At 38.0% G+C, this 19,696-nt stretch overlaps 1 protein-coding gene across 1 annotated transcript; it reads left to right on the plus strand.

The window, feature by feature from the left end:
• The first annotated feature begins 2,876 nt into the window (after positions 1 to 2,876).
• Positions 2,877 to 14,345, plus strand: LOC143358768 (uncharacterized). Its single transcript, XM_076796189.1, has 4 exons — positions 2,877 to 3,034; positions 9,788 to 10,009; positions 13,220 to 13,535; positions 14,066 to 14,345. Exons 1-4 carry the CDS (start codon positions 3,014 to 3,016, stop codon positions 14,263 to 14,265), a joined length of 759 nt encoding a protein of 252 aa, XP_076652304.1. The 5' UTR covers positions 2,877 to 3,013; the 3' UTR covers positions 14,266 to 14,345.
• The last annotated feature ends 5,351 nt before the right edge of the window (positions 14,346 to 19,696 follow it).

Consider the following 19,696-nt stretch of genomic DNA (forward strand, 5'->3'; position numbering starts at 1 on the left):
CTCGCCTCGATCATTTTTATCCAAATAAAAGCGACGTTCGTTGAACGATTGTTTAGCGAAATAATTAGCCTAATAATGAACTGGCTCGTCCACGAATTTATTGCGACGCAATGGTTCCCTTTCCGTTGACGTAATGGCGAACAACGGGGAAAGGTTACGAAAGGAATCGAAAGTGAGAATTCGCACAGTAAATAAACAATAAACCTGTCTTGATTAGGTTCCGTTTGGCTCATTGATCGGGGAGATTAGACCGATGCCGTGATTACAGCCGGCCCATTGTCGTAAACGAGATCAACGGTTATTAATCTTGTTACGCCTCTCCCGGCTGGAGGCAAGTCCTAGGACAAGTCCTAAGGAATCCTTACCATGAATCCGCTAATTAGATCGAGCAAATTACACGGCAAATTACACATCTTGTCTTCCACGAAGTCGATTTGTTGCCGCTTTAAACAAAAAAACTTCGGGAATGTCGCTTGAATCGTGTACGCACACTGATCCATGTTCAAAACATTTTTGTTTAACCAGTTGTGCTTGTTGTTATTTTTCATTATTTTTTAATACAACTTTCATCAATTTATCCGTCACACTTTTCCGAGTAAAACGATACCAAGAACGATACAATTTGGATTTTATTTATTCGTTTAATACACGATATAGTGGAACCTCTTTTATCCGAACTGATTTTTTGGAATACAAGTCTTCGGATGATAAAACAGTTTTCTAGCTACAATCACAGATTTAATGTGTATACTGAATCATGTTGTATGTAAATTGTACACGGTTAAATTGATCAAGGATGTTATCGGTTCGGATAATAGAGGTTCTACGAAATCGTGCATTAAATAAACAAACGTGCTCCGAACAATGTCATGTTTGGACTCATTTTAATCGGAAAAATGTGACGAACGTACTGGTCGAAGTTTGACGAATAAATTATTAAAAATTAAAAATATATGTACGTTTTGTTTGTTTTGTGTTCGTTTAGGAGCAATTTTTGACAACAGAAAGGGGACCAGTGACGTCAGCGACGTCTCCGAGAGGAACAAAACAGTCCGATTGCGAAACTCGATTACAATATCGCAGGATCGAGCGCAATGACAAAGCTAAAACGCAACTTTAGCGAGATTCAAATACACGTTACTTTCTAAATTACTGCGTTCCGATCTCATCGGACCCGATGCTCGCGTTACACATAGCGCTCATTCGGCACAGTGCTCATAGTGTCATTGCGTGATCATGTGTTCATTGTAATTGAATTTTCTACTGGTTTCATTAAAATCGTCTGAAAACCTTGGAGGTCCAGAATGTAAAATTAGGAGCAACCCAGGCCAAGGAGGATTTCATACTGACAGACGCCTTAATAAGTCTAATTAACAAAACCATCCGGATCAGATCATGTCAGCTCAACCTAGACCCAGCACTGTCTAATGTATGCGCATTCCACGACTCAATTGCATCCACGGTGGCACAATACGTACGTCCAATTTACCAAACATGGGCAAACCATGCATCAAATCGCCTCACTATCGTAGAATCAACAATTTACGAGCCACGCGACAATGATTTATTCACTTCGCCGGAGAATGTCAATTTCCTGTGGGATGTAATAACCATTTTCTTATATTTTTAGAACTTTAAAATATACCAAATTATAATTGACCTTGGAAGATATAATTAAATGATTATTTTTTTATGATATGCAAACACAGGACACTTTTCTACATTTTTGTACGATAGCTTTTCTCTGTCAATTTTTAAATTTCAAAATATAGAATATAGCACTATAAAATATAGAAATATAACAATTTATTAATCAAGAATTGATTACAGCTTGGAAAGCGTTACAGGTGTTGAGAAACCGGTCGGTAATGCAGGGATCTGCCCAGTTGCCCCTAGGGTAGGCAACCAAAGTACACAATTTCTTTTTAGACTTCTCATATCATGGTCTACTGCTTTCAATAAACAGCCTCAAACCACTGTTAATAGACAATTAGACTGCGGATCTTTATGCGAAATAAACATTGTAGAAGATTGTTTCGTTCTTTGACAATCTTAACAAGCCGAACATATTTGGAATAAGTAGAAAATGGGTGTATTCTTCTGAATGGTTAGATACCGATGGCAGAAAAGTAGAATTTTATTCCTCTTTCGAATGAGCCTTTCGAAACGTTGAGGCACGTGAAACCATTTTTCGCCAATTTTGGTCGGTAACCTGGTCGCTCTACCTTATCCACAAAAAAGAAATTATATTAAAAAAAGGAACAGGGAGTATTGAAATGAATCCAACAATGACTGTCACGGTCCTGGCAGGTCCTAGAAGACCGAGGAGGCCCCGAAGAGTATTGCCACAGAGCCGTTTCGGTGGTAGTCAGTGAGCCAGTCAGGATTACGCTACCTGGGGACCGGGTGGCAGCGGCTGGACAATGGTCCTGGCTTAATTAAGGCTCAATTGGCTAATTAGTCGGCTCGAAAAGCGAGCGGCGTCAAGAGAGCCTGGTGGTGGTCCCACGCGGTGAAGTAACCAACTTTCTCCGTTCTGGAAGCGAGAACTATGCTACTCTTCGTCGGCTGATGCTCGTTCCTCTCATACGCGGCACGCTGCCGTCCCCGAATTCGCGCATGCCTCTCCTCTCCAGCTAGGAGAGAGAAACAATGGGAAATAAAGCGCGGGCTTTCCTCACGCTTCATGCGTCCTGAACTATGTGAACTGGAGTAACCAAAGAGGAGGGTTACCGAAGAGGAACAGGGACGGGGAGAAATAGAGAATCAGAGAGAAAGAGAGGGAGAGAGCAAGCAGAGTTTTATCCGGCTGGGGATCCTAGCCGAGGATCCTCCACCTCCTCTTAGATCAGGCCTGTTCTAGGCGAATCCGTGCCCGACAGGAAATGAATCCTCGTAGGCGTATACCGTCGCTCTATATAAGCAAGCCGGGCCCCGGCGAAACGTCACCATAATATTCAGCATTCCAAGTATCACGGTGCTCGGTTCCTTATCGGTGAGCTCCCCTACAAGTATGGACAGGATAGTGCGACAGGTAATGACAGTGACTTCGTACATTCGACAATCGTTCGGTTTCCTGATCCCCTGTGCCGGGTGGTGATCCGCGAGCCAGTGATAAACTGAGATATCGGTTGGCCATGGGATCTACGTAACTTCACGGGTGATTGATGATGACGCTGATCATGTTGTTGTTCAAGTCACAGTAAACGGGTGGGAGTGGTGGAAGTGGTGCAGGTACTTGTCGAGCGTAGGCTCAAGTTATTTAACACTAGAACCACCGGACGAATCCAAATGGCTTGCTCTTGATTTTTTCCTTTAGAAATATTGAAATTATACATATGTTTCCATCAGCAAAAACTTCTCTACCGAAGCAGATATTTACACTGATACGAAATCTAAACAAATGCAATTTTGTTGTTATTATGAGGCGATTTTTGCCATTTAGTGCTGGGTGGTTCTAGTGTTAATATTCTCACTTGTTGTCAGGGAGGAATTTTAGTCCTTTGGGTCTAGGGAGAGTTTTGCCTGGGTCTATTTCGACCCGGAGTATCAGAATTCTAATCAAACTAAATGAACAGTTCGGGAGGAAAATAATAATGATAATATGTATGCAAAATATATTATTCAAAACTGTACTTTAAAAAATTAGTAACTAGAGCAACGGTCCTGAGCATCAATCATGCGCTACAAAAATGGCCGAGGGTTCCCTTCCACCGTGAGCAATCTTTCACTTGTTAAATTTTACTTGTCATTCGATAAATTACGGATTTGTTAATTATCTCTGTCACTGGGACCGCGGAGCACGAGCAAATCTCGCGATAGCGATCTCCCAGATCCAACGATAGATCCTCTCGTCCGCTAATGATTCCCTTCGGGGTAAAATGCGTTATAATCTTTCCGAGTTTACACCGATTATCAGCCGAACCTTACTTTCACGTGGTTACCCGGGTTTCAACGTTTTTGCGTCCCTCCCTCGGGCTGGAAAAATCAGGAATGCTAAAGGTCGAGCTGCGAAATTCGATTTTACCACGTTTCTGTAATTAGCTACGAACTGATGCACGCCGCTAATGCGCCGTTAAATAGCACTCACGGTCGCGGAACATTGAATTTCCTTTCGCAATTAGTGAATTAATCCTTTCTTTCTGCTTCGAACGAAAAAGACATTTTCTTGAGGGGGCGAATAATTGGAAAAAGTCACTAAAAATAACTGAGCAGTTTATAATTTTCCGTTCTATTATTTGTGAAACCGTAAAGCAATAATAATTACCTAATAAGTAATATTTAAATAACAACTAAATGATATAAATAAATTAACAATGAGAGACTGCGAATTTTAAGTGTTCAAGATTAAAATAGTTTAGGAACACCAATATCAAATTTTTAACTTGTTAAAATTATTAAAGAAATAATTAAATATGCAGATATTTTTAATTTTTCACAAAAATTGATCAGTACATGTAGAAACAATTTAATACTTACGAAGCAAAAATTTTTTCTTCTTTAGTCTCCATGCTTGTTGCAATTTTGCCTCTATTTGTTGAGATTTGTTGGTTTATCTTTTTGTAGTGTGCTAACGAGCATAATAGTTTCTTAGAAGAACCTAGACGTTGTAATAATTGAATTGTTCGATTAGTATTTATTTTGTTTTGAATTGGGAATTTGTGTTTTTCGATTTGTTTGCTCGGTTTTGGTTTATGTAATGGCGACTGTGGTAGGATTTTCTTCACGGTTACTGGAAATGAAGAAACCGAATCGACCACAAGTGCGCCATTGCACTTTGCAGTTGCTCCACTTGCAGTTTGCAGTGGAAGTGCAAGTTGCAATGTCTCTGGACCGTTCTCTAAGGTCTTCTTCCACTATTCGCCTAACCGCAGGCGTTGTAAATCTCCTTTATAAATCCTCGGTATAGTGAACTGCCCCAGAACTCGTAACACAGTCAAAGAAAATTGCATTATGCCCGGTGAACCCACAGAGTTGCATCACACATTTTAGAAGTTCTTATTCTTCAAAATGACGGAGATACTCAATTTTGTATGTTTGCATTGTATTTATGTCAGAATTTACAATTTAGTTGGGGTGGCCTTTAGTTGAATTAATTTTTGTATGCGCCGTGAAAGAAATTATTGCATATTTCAATTTATTCCATTTTTATTAAATTTCCCAGTGCAAATAATGGCATTTTAATGACAAAATTTAACAAACTTATATCAAAACAAAATTTCAACCAGTGAAATTGTTTTCAATAAAAGTAGTAAATAAATGGTTTTATAATTTGTTCCTCTTGAAGCTACAGTAGAGGTCAACGAAGTCATACGTTCAACAAAGAAATAAATAAACGAGTCTTTAATGCGTTCTCTCTGAATGTCACCATCCACCATAGTTGACAAAATTAATTACACGAGAAAGATAAACGTCGAGGCTACATAACACATCTCTCTTCGAGTCGCCACTGTGAATAACAAAATTATTCTCATAAAAAAATAAACAAAATGAGAATATAATAGATGTCTCTTAGCAACAGTAGCTTCTAATAAAATTATTTTCAATCAACGAATAAACAAATGACTCTTTAATGAATCTTTCTTAATGTCACCGTGTAGTGTGGTTGACAATACCATTTGCAACGGAAAAAATAAACAAATGAGCATATAATTCGTCCTTTTTACTGCCGTTAGTGCGACTAACAAAATTAGCATTAATAAAAATCCATGAACGAACTTATTTTCGATAAAAGAAATTGGTGAACGAAAATATTTACTATTTTCTAAAGTTCGGTGATAAAATCCAACAAAATTCACAACAATTATATAGAATTATATATAAAAATATGCTTCCCAAAATTTTTTTCTTAAATTTCCAACACAATTTACAAAGAAGAAATTGTTCTGATTTTTATCGTTGCAAATGAATAAAATGCGCTCGACAGAGTATAGTAATTAAAACAGAATGGTAGAAATTGCATTAAAAACCGCGTCGCTTCCTGATTTCGTCTACCGTCCCGCCCCGCGGTCTTTTTCTCTCAACTATAGTCAACTGTAGTCACAACCGGTGTGTTTCCAGGTGCGCTCCGATGATGCACGGTTCATTTGTCGGTGCAGCGTGCACAGTAAGCCGTTGCATTTCATTATGTAAGTGCACTTGGTCGCGTGTAATCATCTCCGTTAATGCAGTACAAGGGACGCGGCGGTTTACACGGGAATATAAATAACAACATAAGCATTTCGCAAGAGGCGGCAGAGCGGTGGCTACGTGCAACGTGCAACCATTCTAACATCATCGTGTTAAATGACATAATGCACGCTTCGGTATTCGCGTGTTACGAAAATTACTACGTATTTGAACGGGTGCAAGCCTGGTGCGCCTACCGACCCGCTTCGAACATTCCTCGAGGCTCTTTCTTCATCCCTCGACGCCATCTTGGATCACACGACCGGTCCTCCACCTCCAAATATCTATATTAGGCACCCAGGAATTAACACAAAATTATTATAGTCTTTAACTGCCTCTGGAATTTCGTATCATTCGATTTTTATTCATCTTTAAGTATAGTGGGGATTTCTTCATCCCTCGACGCCATCTTGGATCACACGACCGGTCCTCCATATCTATATTAGGCACCCAAGATGTAATTCAAAATTATTAAGTATGTTAACTGCCTCTGGAGTTTTATGTGCTTTGATTTTTGTTTATTTTTAATTGTACTGAGGATTTATTTATTCCTCGACGCCATATTGGATCCGATACTAACTTTTTCAATCTTCTGATGTGCCCTAATCTTCAAAGACGTAATATGAAATTGTTATAAATAATCACGACCTTTACGATTTTATATAAGTCACATTGTTTTATTTATTTATAATAACTTGTTTTTACCCATGTCATTGTTGAAAACATGATCTGTAACATCGCTAGAAAAAGTTTGTGTGACACTGGCGGATTCAGACAGCCTGAGTGCATTGGACACGAGCTCATAACACATATAGCCTAATTTCCTTTCAATTAGTATCTAATAATGCCAACAGCGTCCTGAATACATCCTTAGTTAATTATGCTCTCATAATTAGCGGCCTAAAAAGCAGCACGGTGCCACGTATCCTTTGTCACAGTGATAAACAATGGTACCCTTCATCCCCATAAATCATTGTCAATCTCAATCTCCTAATTTCAATCATGCTTTCTTATAATCCGCGCATCTCTACTTTCTATGCAAATAAATTTCGCGGTTGATTCCTGCTGACATCGCTTGCATATCCTTATTCAGGGATTCCTCTTATGCGAATAGAGGAAGAGGAACTATAGTTACATCCTTATAGACAGACGGAAGCCATCTTTGATTTCTGGTCAGATAGCATTCCCAATTATTTAAGTTACGTGTCTATTATAATGCTTGTATAACAATTATTCGAATTGTTTTAAACGTTGAAAAGACTGAATATTATTTATTTATATATTTATTATTTTCTTATTATTTGTTTGTCCTTTCACTGCTTTTTTTACTATTTACTTTACTGATTCTTATACTGTTTCGTTCACCAATTATTTAACAACCTACATTATTGTTTCAGTATTTGCTCTAATAATTATTTTACAGTTTATTTTGACAATTATTTTGCCCCTCATTTTGCCAACTGGTTTATTCATTGCTTTACTAAATATTTTACTAGTCGAGTGTTCTTTTTATACTAATTGTGGAATTTGCACTGAGAAAGCCAGGAATGTTTGCACGCAACCGTGCATGTAACAGAGGCCATTACACAGCGGAAACAACGATAACCGCTCTAATGAAAATTCATTTATGCTAACAATAACAGGAGACATTTATACTTATCTTTGAAAGGTGTGTAACAACTGGAAAATCTCTGTCAGAGTAATTAACAATGGCACCGTGTATTTTAGTACACCAACCGGATGATAGTTGTGATAGATAATGACAGTCTGAATTACTTCAGTTAAATATTAGAGAGACACCTCGTATTAATCTTTAGAAACACCTGTAATTTCCATTTGTTCTAAAATCGGACACTTATCCTACACGAAAGACACCATTTCTATTTATATTAATTTGATGTTTACCAAATTAAGCAATTAGCTAATATAGTTGTTAAGTATTGTCCCTAATCAAGACCTAGTTCCAGGAAAAGAGATCTACACTCCTCCATCGTGTCATTACATTAAATGCATAACAGTGTAATTAAAGAATGACTAATTCATGAATGAAAGTCTGTCTCTATTTTAATTCAATTTCTTCTATTTGTTCACTGCATTGCTTTCGGTTGTTTTTTAATGTCAAAATTATTACCAAAATTAATAGAATTAATGTATTTAAATATATTTCCTAAATGAGTAGAAATTTTGCATGTAACTAATTACTGCAAATTAAATATGAAATATTGAATATTAAATATCGAATATTAAGTATCACGTGCTAAATATTCACAAGCAATTTAGGAAAATGTATTCACGAATTGATTTCGTCTCTGACACCTTATTACATTAATGAAGACGATTTATTCATGAATGAAAGTTCTTTTTGTATTCATTTTGTCATGTGCAGTAAACAATGTGTGAAAGCAAGGTGCATGACTCTTCCTCTACCTGCATCTACTTGACAAATTTATTCATGAACGGGAAGTACAATTTGTAAAGTTATGTAACACCTCTTCCTACTGCGAACAATCAATTACACTTTGAATTATTAATTTTCTTCTCATTTCCCTGCTGCTTCATTACCCTAGAAATGGCGGATCTTGGAATCCTCAATGGAGATAAGCCTTTTCTGGAAGTGCCATAGTAAAATTGTTATAACTCCCGACAGGATTATTACTGATTTCTGAAAAAATTCTCATACGTGCTTCAAAGATTGCTCAACACACCCACATAGTTTGAGATTTGCATGTGTGTTAGTTTTGCTGAAAAAAATTCGACGGTCGGAGTGGGCGGACCGTTTAGTGGTAGTTGGTCGTTTGGAGCTCGTTCTTCGCGATTTTTTTCGCAAGTTGCGTTTACCGTTGCGCCGGTTTTAAACGGCCCAATGATGTAACAGCGAACACACGTTCTCACGACGCGGGAAAACACTAATTTCTCGCGTACGCAACGCGCACGAGTTGATCATCTCGCTTTCGAGCGACGCATCAGCCTCACGCCTGGGAATCTATCTGATACGTTTGCTAGTATCCTGCGGTGCTGTGGCGCAACAATAAAATAGATTTCGGCAATACCTTCGCGGTGCATTATGGGCATGCGTCTGGGACCAATGGCTTCGCGATTGGGTCCAAATACTTCTGCAAATTTCCATTTATTGACAGATACTTTTCTCAATCTTATCAGGATGGAATCGAATTCCTTTACCTTCGAATCGAGTCAATATTTTTAGTTTAAATGAATGGTCCATATTCTTGAAATACTTCTTAATAAACCCACAAAGTTTGCAATTTATTTGTCTAACGGTTATTCTTAAAAAAATTACTAACATCTCTTGCTTTGGTAACGATTTATTTGGGTACTTTCATTCCGATCTAGGGGTGCATTCGATTATGTATAACAAAGTCAATTTTGATTTTTTCTTCGCACAAAAATTTCTGGACTTCGTTGACACGTGTACGAATGTATAGAAAAAGATTTCACACCGAAATGTTTTATAATGTTGCAAATAAAAAATCGCCAAGTTAGTTTAAAGCGTCCTATTCTAAGAGAATTTTATCGAATGGAAAGTTAGTCTTTTAGGGAAATGAAATGATCATGATTAAATTGTTTCGATAATAATTAAGTATAACAATTGAATTTTCAGTTATCACTCGCTTTTATAGTGAGCATAGGAATCGCCCACTGCGAGCCACCGTTAAGTAATCAATACGGTGTCCCAGGGAATTATGCAGGCAACAACAATAACAACAACAACAATATCAACAACAACAACAACCATGGTTCCTCGAATGGTGGAAACGGTGGCTTCGACAACCACGGTAATCATCACTATGATAATGGGAATGACAATGATTACGTCGACCAGGTGAGTGCAATTGAAAGAAACTAATTGTAAGTGGGTCTATCGAAAGACGATCCGGTGAAGGTGTGATCGAGTTTTAATGGATCACGAGATCCTCGATCCAGTCAACCTTTATTCGATTTCCACACCCGTTTGCTCTCGAAACGTTTCGCAGAGAATTTCAAGGGTTGGGAGAGATCACTAGATCTGGGTTACAGCCGATTCTATAAGTAACATTGAACTTTGTCGAGCCACATTGTTGCGCGAGTCATTAACAAATCCTCCAGATCATCGACGTCACCCTCTAACTCCAACGATTAGTATAAGTCGCGTTACGTGTCAATAGAAACATTCTAGATAATCAAAAAAATTAAATATGCACAAAAACAACTTACAACAATCAACAATGTTATAACAACCAAATTACAACAATTACAACAAACAAATTACAATAATCAACAATGTTATAACAAACACATTACAACAATCAGCAATGTTATGACAAACACATTACAACAATCAACAATGTTATAAAAAGCACAATACAACCACGACAACAATCAACAATGTCATAGCAAACAAATTACAACAATACCAGGAAAAAACGCAAATTAATAATACAGTACTAATTTTTCATAAACGATTTTCCAAAAATGCGACATTGTTCATTTGCATTGTTAATCAACAATGATATACCGTCGCTATTTCACGCATTTAATGTTACCTCCTCATTGTGTCTATAAATGTTCAAGAACCTAGCAAAGATAACATCATAAAATCATTGAAAAGTGATGTTGGAATAGAAATGACACAATAATGTTGTCTTGCTAGATTGTTAGAGTATCTTACAGTGGATCGTGTTAATGCATAGTCACACCTTAAAGGCGCACCCGCGATTGACAGTCGTTTACACTTGGAAAACGTCGCGTCGCGGGGAACGATAGTGTTTGCTCGTTTGGTAATTCGTAATGGCTCGGGCGTTTCATAATTGATGATCCGAAGCGGAGCAGAAGAGGGGTCTCTTCTAAACGGGAACATTTCAAGGAAATTAACTGCTCGTTTCGTGGGATACGGTTATTAAGCGAATTTATGAAGCTGCCCCCCCCCTCCCCTCCCCTCGCCCCCTCGAGCCGATTGCGACAGACAACAATAACCGCTCCTCCACCGTCGAAACACAGTGATGAAACGTGAAAACGCGCGGCTACAAAGTTGCGAAGATGATGGGAAGCTGGATGGCGTCTCCGTTGAATCGCCTCTCCACTCTCCTTTCCGTCTGAAATCGTTAGAGAATCTTCAGTTGGAAAATTGCAACTTTGTTAACGACAATTATTCATCTTATTCGACCCATGACTAATTATTTAATTATTTATTGTGATTGATCCATTATTTGGAGCAATAAGTCACCAGATAATTTTGTCAATGATGTTTAAAAATGTTCACACCTTTTTGGAATAATGCCAATTTATCCATTATTTTTTGACATTATTTTATCATTTGGAACTGTATTTTGGTCGGTTCTTTAAAATGTTCATACATTTGTTGCAATCTTGACTCAACCGATTCCTACAACCCCCGCAGAAAATCGCAATGCTGCGTAGACATCCTTGGTTTAATTACGATCAATAGGTGACCGGAAATGGCGTCTGCCAAGTGCTACGCGCGAATCATGTGTGGCCGCAGAATGATGCAAGAATATTAATAGAGTGAACCGCAGGCGTAATCTACCGGCGAATCGTTATGCTGCCGATTAGCTAATCGTCCTGGGAATCTAAACGGTCCGGTTATGTTCGCGGCTGGACGTGTCCCGAGGCTCTCCTCGGCCAGATTAGACCGGCCATCTTGGAGCTCATCTGCTCCACTTATTCTTTTTCGTGTCGAAGAAAGCGCACGTCCACGTAACAGTTCATCGCGTACGCCAGAAGCCTACATTTTTGCCATACCATTTTCGCGGGATCCACTGGCTCCTTGCTGAACGATGATGATCTCGAGGATGATAGATGATAGCGCTGCGCAGGCTGAAACGATGGTGCAAGCCTGCAATTATAACTTTTTGGCTGGAACAATTAATTTTAGAACTGGGTCAACTACTGAGAATTAATTATGATGTTTTGTTGCTGTTGACAAGATAATTTACTTTATTGTGGAATGTGGTGTATGTCAAGGGATATGGTGAGGAGACGCCATTTCTATTTTGTTTATATAAATTGATTTACATTCCATAATAATTGTAGCAATTTTTAGAAATTTTTAACAAACACATTTTTTTTTTAATTTTTATTCATTAACTTGTCCACTGTTTTCAAGCAATATTTATTATGTTTGAATGGAGTATGTCAGCCATTTTGGTATCGTTGCGACGTACCTGCTATAAAGAAAACATGTAATATGTAATAAACAATAATGAATGTGTTACGAGCGTGTTGTAATGAAGTAGTTGAAGCAGGTCGCATTTTAATAGCAAGATTTTACTATAAATGAGAACGATGTGTGCAGAAGACACAATACAAATTATGGGATACGTGGCGCCATTGTTCCACGCGTTATTATAATTAGACTAAACAGAACTTTGCATTGTGACACAGTATAGTGACTACGTACGGTAGAAAATTATATTCGCAAAACACTCTCTTCAGATTTCTGTACAAAACAATCGGGTTTTAATTAATCAAACGTAAAAATGATTGAATTTTTGGTTTTGCAACGCGTCGGTAATGTAGACACTTACCTTATCTTTTTTCACAGTTAGAAGATAGCAAACATTCCTTATACATCTTTCTTTAAGATATTACGATTGCTGAACATTCCATCGAACGGTTTATAGTGACCAATTATAGTAATTGTGACGCATGAAAACAGTCTAATTCACTTTCACTGTGCGAAGAACACACAAGACGATACATTCTTGCGTTTATTACATTGACCACCATTCCATAATTGCACGGAGTGTAATTAATACATAAACTAACAGAAACAATTTTTTTTTATATAAAACAAAAGTTTATAATCATTGCAGACAGTCCCAAACATCTGGCTCTAAAAACTACCGAATATTTTAAACAACAAAGAGAGAGACTAAAATAATTTTTATTTTGTATGAAAATCCACTGTTTTAATTATAATATGCAACAACTTACGCGATTGCTTGTTCAACGCGAGTCGAATTGAATTGAAGGTGACGCCCCAGATGCCGAAGGCGTAATGACGTTATGGTTGTCACGCGGGCTTGTTTTGCAGCCGATGTCGTACGAGTTCGGGTACGCAGTGAAGGACCAGGCGACCGGAAACGATTTCGGCAGACGAGAGACCAGCGACGGCGAAACCGTCCGAGGCGAGTACAGAGTACAACTACCCGACGGTAGGACGCAAATTGTGACTTATACCGCTGATTGGAGGACGGGTTTCCACGCCGACGTCAGGTACGAGGGCACAGCCACCTACCCTGATCAGTATAACACCCAGAACAACGGCTACAACAACAACAACAACAACAATCAAGGGGCATCCGGACCTGGCTACCAGGGAAACAATATTGGCGGCGGGTACAATGGTGGTAAGCATTTTATTGTGTTGTTATATCGAATTTATGAGCTCTTGAGACCCCCAAAAGATTCTCCATATTGGATTACTATATTGTGTTATTTTATACGAAATACATTTCGATTAATCCCCTATAGAGTGAATTTTTGTCGCGAATGAGACAACATTTTTGCACATAACTTTTATAGTTTCCATTATTTTTTTTTTATGAGACTGATATCGTTGTTTGCGTGAAATTTTTCTGATTAAAATGAGCCCAAACACGATACAATTCGGTTCATATTTACCTGTGTAATCCACGTTTTAGTGAAACCACTGTTATGCGAACCAATGATACCTAAATTCTCCAGTATCACAGTATCGTGGATTAATCGAGCAAGAATTGTCCAAACTATGTCGTGTTTGGGCTCATTTCAATCAGAAAAGTGTCGCGGATGTAATTATACACACGATAATAATTAAAAAATGTATAATGATTTTTGAAAAATTAATAACTACGGAGCGTAACCGTTTAAATTTGTTGTTTTTTTTGTTTTGTTGAAGGGAACACCGGAGGATACAATTACCAGACACCGGGCAATAACTACAACAATGGCGGCAATTTTAATAATGGCGGAAATTACAACAATGGCAATAACTATCAGTTCGGTTCTAACGCCCTGGACAGCAGTTACAACTTCGGTGCACGCAATGGCTACAACTCTAGGGTCCCGTCGTCGACGTACGGGCCTGCCTTCCGTTGACTATAGTACTATTTCAATTGCTTAGGAGAACAGGCGTTTTGTAATATTAGCTTCTTTTCTAATAAAAACTTTTTATACTTTGTGCCGAGATTTCTTGCTCCCCTGTTCCATTACACGATAGGGGATTTTGAAAGAGTTGGAGTTTCATGAAATTATTTTTCATCTCATCGAAGATTGTTGCAATTTGTATAACTACTAACAGTTTAAATAGTTCATTGTATTCGATGGAATTAGATTTCATTCTGAAATCGATTCAATCACAATTTTAGTCGGTATATTAATAGCTTATTAAAATTTACTCTTATGCAGCAATATTTTTTGATTTACTGTATTGGATTGTATTTGGAAATACAAAATAACTTTGTAGGAATTTGTTATTGATCTTTAAGCAATAATGAATGACTTGTTAGATGAGTTGGTATCGTTTTTGTTCATATTGTAAGAAATAGAGGATAATTGTAGGAGGAGAGGAGATTGTTATTGGATACGGAGAAGTAATAAAGAAAAAGTAATTCTGTAACAATAATGGCACCCGGATGCGCATACCCGTACGCGTTTCATTGCGAGGGTGAGCACGGACGGTGTAAGGTTGCGAAAAAGGTTTCGTAGAATGGTGTCGTAACCGGTAATGCGTTCGACCGAACGTATGTATGTGCATCTTGGTCATAGTTCGATATGAAACACGTCAGCGGTTACAGTGGAACGCGACTGATGATGAGGAGAACACTAACGCTCTGGATTTATGATGAAAACGCCGGATAAAATTACTATAGCGCACCGAGCACTCGAATAAGTAAGAATATCACTGTACATTTTACTGTAAAAAATATCCCTAGATCAATATTGTTAATGAAACACTTTCAGATGCAAATTTTCGATGCAAATATGCATTTGCATCTTTTTAAAAATTAAATCGACTGATTTCTTATTTTTCTCGAGATTTTCCATAGATTAAAAAATATCTCTAGATCTGCTTTGTTAATTTTTTCATTTACCCCGAAATTTCACACAAATTAAAAATCGATCCTAGATCAACTTTGTTACAGGAAAAAGCATTCGTTATAAGTGGAAAAATAAAATATATTTGAAGCATCCAGCATATTTAACATTTTAATATTAAGTTGAATGTTTAAGTATTAAAGTAAATTGATCAGGATGATCGAATTGAAGACGAAGGTGAAGGGTAGACAGGACCAACGATCAACGAAAGCCCATTTGCGATGGCATTTGCAAAAAGCATTACATGTGACATAATCAAGGCTACAGGGTCCCATGATCTGCACCACATCGTAAAAGATTGAGTGGTGCGATTTAATCGATGCCAGAACAGTTTGAAAGTGCTTTCTGCGAGCAACACTCTTGGCACTCCATTTACAGATAATTTCCTTGACTTCGTTTAAACCGAGACGGAGAACGGTCAGCACAGGATCATCCTCGGCATAGTATGCATGCATGCATGCATTCGATGCGTTCGATGCACATTGATCCTCCTCGAATGATCCTGATTGAGATGTGGTCCGATTGTAAAAAAGACATTCAATTTATTGGACTCTCCATGTTGCAGCAATTCCTGTCATGCCTCTCCTCTTATCTCATACATAAAAATTCTATAATTAATATAAGCTGCTCTTTCCCTCTTTTCAACAGTTGCCATTATTCGTTAAAGAAATGTAATTATAATTAAATTATGGTTAATTGCTTAAAATGTGGTGAATTGGCAAAAATAGTTAATGTTAGTCACACTTTGTGAATTTTCTAAAAAATGGTAACTCCTAGGGATACTTTGCGTCATCTAAGATCCCTAAAAATTCGAGATTTGAATTTTCTCGAAAATGGTAACTCCTAGCGATACTTTGCGTCGTCTAAGGTCCCTAAGAGTTCGAGATTTGAATTTTCTCAGAAATGGTAACTCCTAGGGATACTTCGCGTCATCCAAGGTCCCGAAAAATTTGAGATTTGAATTTTCTCAAAAATGGTAACTCCTAGCGATACTTTGCGTCGTCTGAGGTCCCTAAGAGTTCGAGATTTGAATTTTCTCAGAAATGGTAACTCCTAGGGATACTTTGCGTCATCTAAGGTCCCTAAGAGTTCGAGATTTGAATTTTCTCAAAAATGGTAACTCCTAGCGATACTTTGCGTCGTCTAAGGTCCCTAAGAGTTCGAGATTTGAATTTTCTCAAAAATGGTAACTCCTAGGGATACTTTGCGTCATCTAAGATCCCTAAAAATTAGAGATTTGAATTTTCTCAAAAATGGTAACTCCTAGGGATACTTTGCGTCGTCTAAGGTCCCTAAGAGTTCGAGATTTGAATTTTCTCAGAAATGGTAACTCCTAGTGCTACTTCGCGTCATCTGGGGTGCCCAAAAACGAGATTCCTCCCGAGGCAGCTCATATGCATAATCTGCAGTTGCGCCCAGGCGAATTTGCAGGGCTCGAGGAGCGACGAGTGAACGTTTTGACGTGAGGCCTGCACCATAATCGGGGATAAACGGCGATTGCGTAATCGTTGCGATGCGGAAGACGTGTGGAGCACTCTGCATACGTGTTTCTACTCTTCCACATCTCGATGCCGGACAACTAGAGGGGAATCTTTGATCGACGGCTTCGCTGCATGCTGATTAGGGGGCTATTCTAGTCTGGAGCGCAACTGGCTTTGCCGATTTTTTTTTTTTTCGACGTGAAATTGCTACGCCTTTCACCGTGCCATTTTTTCTCCGCGCTTTTGGTAATGTCTTAACTAGCCCCGGAAATTTTTTCGCCGTCGAAAAATCAATATTCAGCTCTCCGGAAGAGAAAACACTCAAATGGTAATTGTGGGCACTCCTAGCACCACTGATGAGGAGTTTGTTATTAGATTGTGCAATCCGTTTCTTTTTATCTAACGTTGATCTTTTGTTCACGGTTTATGCTTATATTTTATATACGGTGTTGTAACAATGTCCACAAATTGTTTATTTCCTCTGAACATCAAATAACATCGTTCTGTTCCACTTATCAGGACGGACATTTAAAGGGCTCTTCGTTAACGGGAGTATAACGAAATTTCAAAAATAGAAAAAGTAGATTTCGACACTTCTGGTTGCGGTAGCTTCCACCCGATATTTTTACGACCCGGTGGTCCAGATGTCAGCGGCAATTAGCGGTAATTATGACGGTATTAATTAGCCACCCCGCGGGGTCCAGACGTGTATCCCGTTCAGTAATAAGATAACGCAACTCGGCGGTGATTACGAAATCAGATTAAGAAATGAATTAGCGCCGCGGCAACCGTAAACACGGGGCCGAAGGCGAATAATTATAATAAATTGGCGGTACCCCCGCGAGCATGGACGTGCCCGGCCGTCGGTGATCGTTTGCGTAATGAACGATTATTAATGGACGATCGATACCAGTCCTGGACCGATTCTTTCCCAAAGGTGTGTCTTCGGAGATTAGATTAAGTTAAAGTTCGCTCGGATCTGATTAGGATGCTCCGTGGTGTACAGTCAAACGCTTCGTGGGAAGTTTGGAAAATGTTGGTAAGGCTGTTGACCTCTTTACCGGCCATTTCATTATGTCCCGAAAATGCACATTTCTAGAGAAATTCTGTAAGAAATTTTTTAGTCGTAGGAAGGAATTCAGTAATCCTTTAGTATTTTTCTTTTTAAAAATGTAGCAGTATAATAATTTCATTGAAGATTAATTGAGTATAGTTGATTTGGAAGATTGTCAGAGGATATCAACCCTCTTATTTATTGTTCTCTAAAATAATAATAAAGGATAAAGGATAAAATAGTAATAATGGAATAAAGGTGACTTAAAAAGGGAAAATAAATTTTGAAAACAATTTGATAGTGAACATTTATGTATAATGATCGAGTCTTGAGCAAGCAGGGTCTGCATCTTCAGGGGGTCTAGAAAGGATCTAGGTGGGATGAAAGGACAACCCTGAACCGGTGGAGCTCTCTGCATTGTTCTCTTGGAGGCGTTGCCATAACATTGTAGAGTAAAAGTAATCTAGAACCATTTGATCCTAATAAATTGTTATTTGATGAGAAGCTTTATTACGCAACTGCTACGATACTTTCCACACTGCCTTGCAATCAGAATTGGCAATAACAGATTTCTTTTTCACAATATTCTACTTACTGTTAGTATACTTCAAAGAACAATAAAAAGAAATTAGATAAAATCGAACGGAATCAAATAAATTCAAATAAATTCAAATAAATTCAAATAAGATCAAATAAATTCAAATAAAGTGAAGTAAATAAATTAAATAAATAATATATACATAAAAAACCCTGTGAAATAAATTACATCTATTACAAACATTTATTAAATTTGAAATTTAGTGGTCTCAAAATTGAAGTTGCGGTTCCCTGGAAGAAATGGAACAAAAATGTGCTAAGTCAGGGTGGATCAGCATGAATTACGATAACGTCGACTATTATTCGACAAGACCAGGATCCGAGTGAATCCTTTTTGGAAAGTGAACGCTCTCGAAGGTCTTCACCGATGATTTCATACGTAGCATGACTCCGAACATCAGTCAACTTTCTGCAGAGCTACAGCTCCAGATCATTCGCAATCCGGAGACTGGAAATCAATCTTGGACCACTGCAAAATGCTCGCTCGTTTTCGTAACCAAATTCCATTGAGATGAGCAGGAAGAGAAAGAAACACATAGCTGACCCGAAATCCATTCAAACGCGAAATCTCCAATTATCGAACAATTCTCGCATTCAAACTGTTATAATCCGGTAAAAAAATAATCGCACGACAATGATTTTTAGCTGGATTTGAAGCTGGAAGCCTCTACTCTTGTCGCCTGTTGTTCATTTTCTCCTAACATTTTTTTACATGACATAGCAACTTAAAAAGTGAAGACTTTGGGCGAGATACTAGCCGAAAATAGCAACAATTGAAACTTCTGTAGAATCGTCAAAAAATTTTTTCGGGACCGAATTTATCCTGGATTTGAAGATTAAACCTTCCTCTTTACAACAACGTTTTAAAAATTGATCTACGATTTTTTTTCACTGTTTTGTGCAACAAAATGGAAGAACCATGGCGTACCTCACAGCTGGCAGTATACCTTTCATTCGAAGTTCCATAAAACGACTAAAAAAAATCGTAGATCAATTTTTAAACCGTCGTTGTAAACAGGAAGCTTCAATCTTTAATTCCGTGTTGGATTCAGCCCAGAAAAAAATTTTTCGTCGATTCCAGAGAAGTTTCAACTTTGACTATTTTCAAGTGGCATTTTTTCCAAACTTGTCTTCGATTTTTGAGTTGCTATGTCATGTAAAAAATCTTGGAAAAAAACTAATGACCGTGTGTCGAGAGTAGAGGCTTCGAGCTTCAAAATGAGCTACAAATCACTGTCGTGCGATTTTTTTCACGAAACTACAACAATTTGCACTTGACTTTTTTCTCCAAAATCGAGGT

Source organism: Halictus rubicundus, chromosome 11 (assembly GCF_050948215.1).
Source record: "Halictus rubicundus isolate RS-2024b chromosome 11, iyHalRubi1_principal, whole genome shotgun sequence".
NCBI lineage: Eukaryota > Metazoa > Arthropoda > Insecta > Hymenoptera > Halictidae > Halictus > Halictus rubicundus.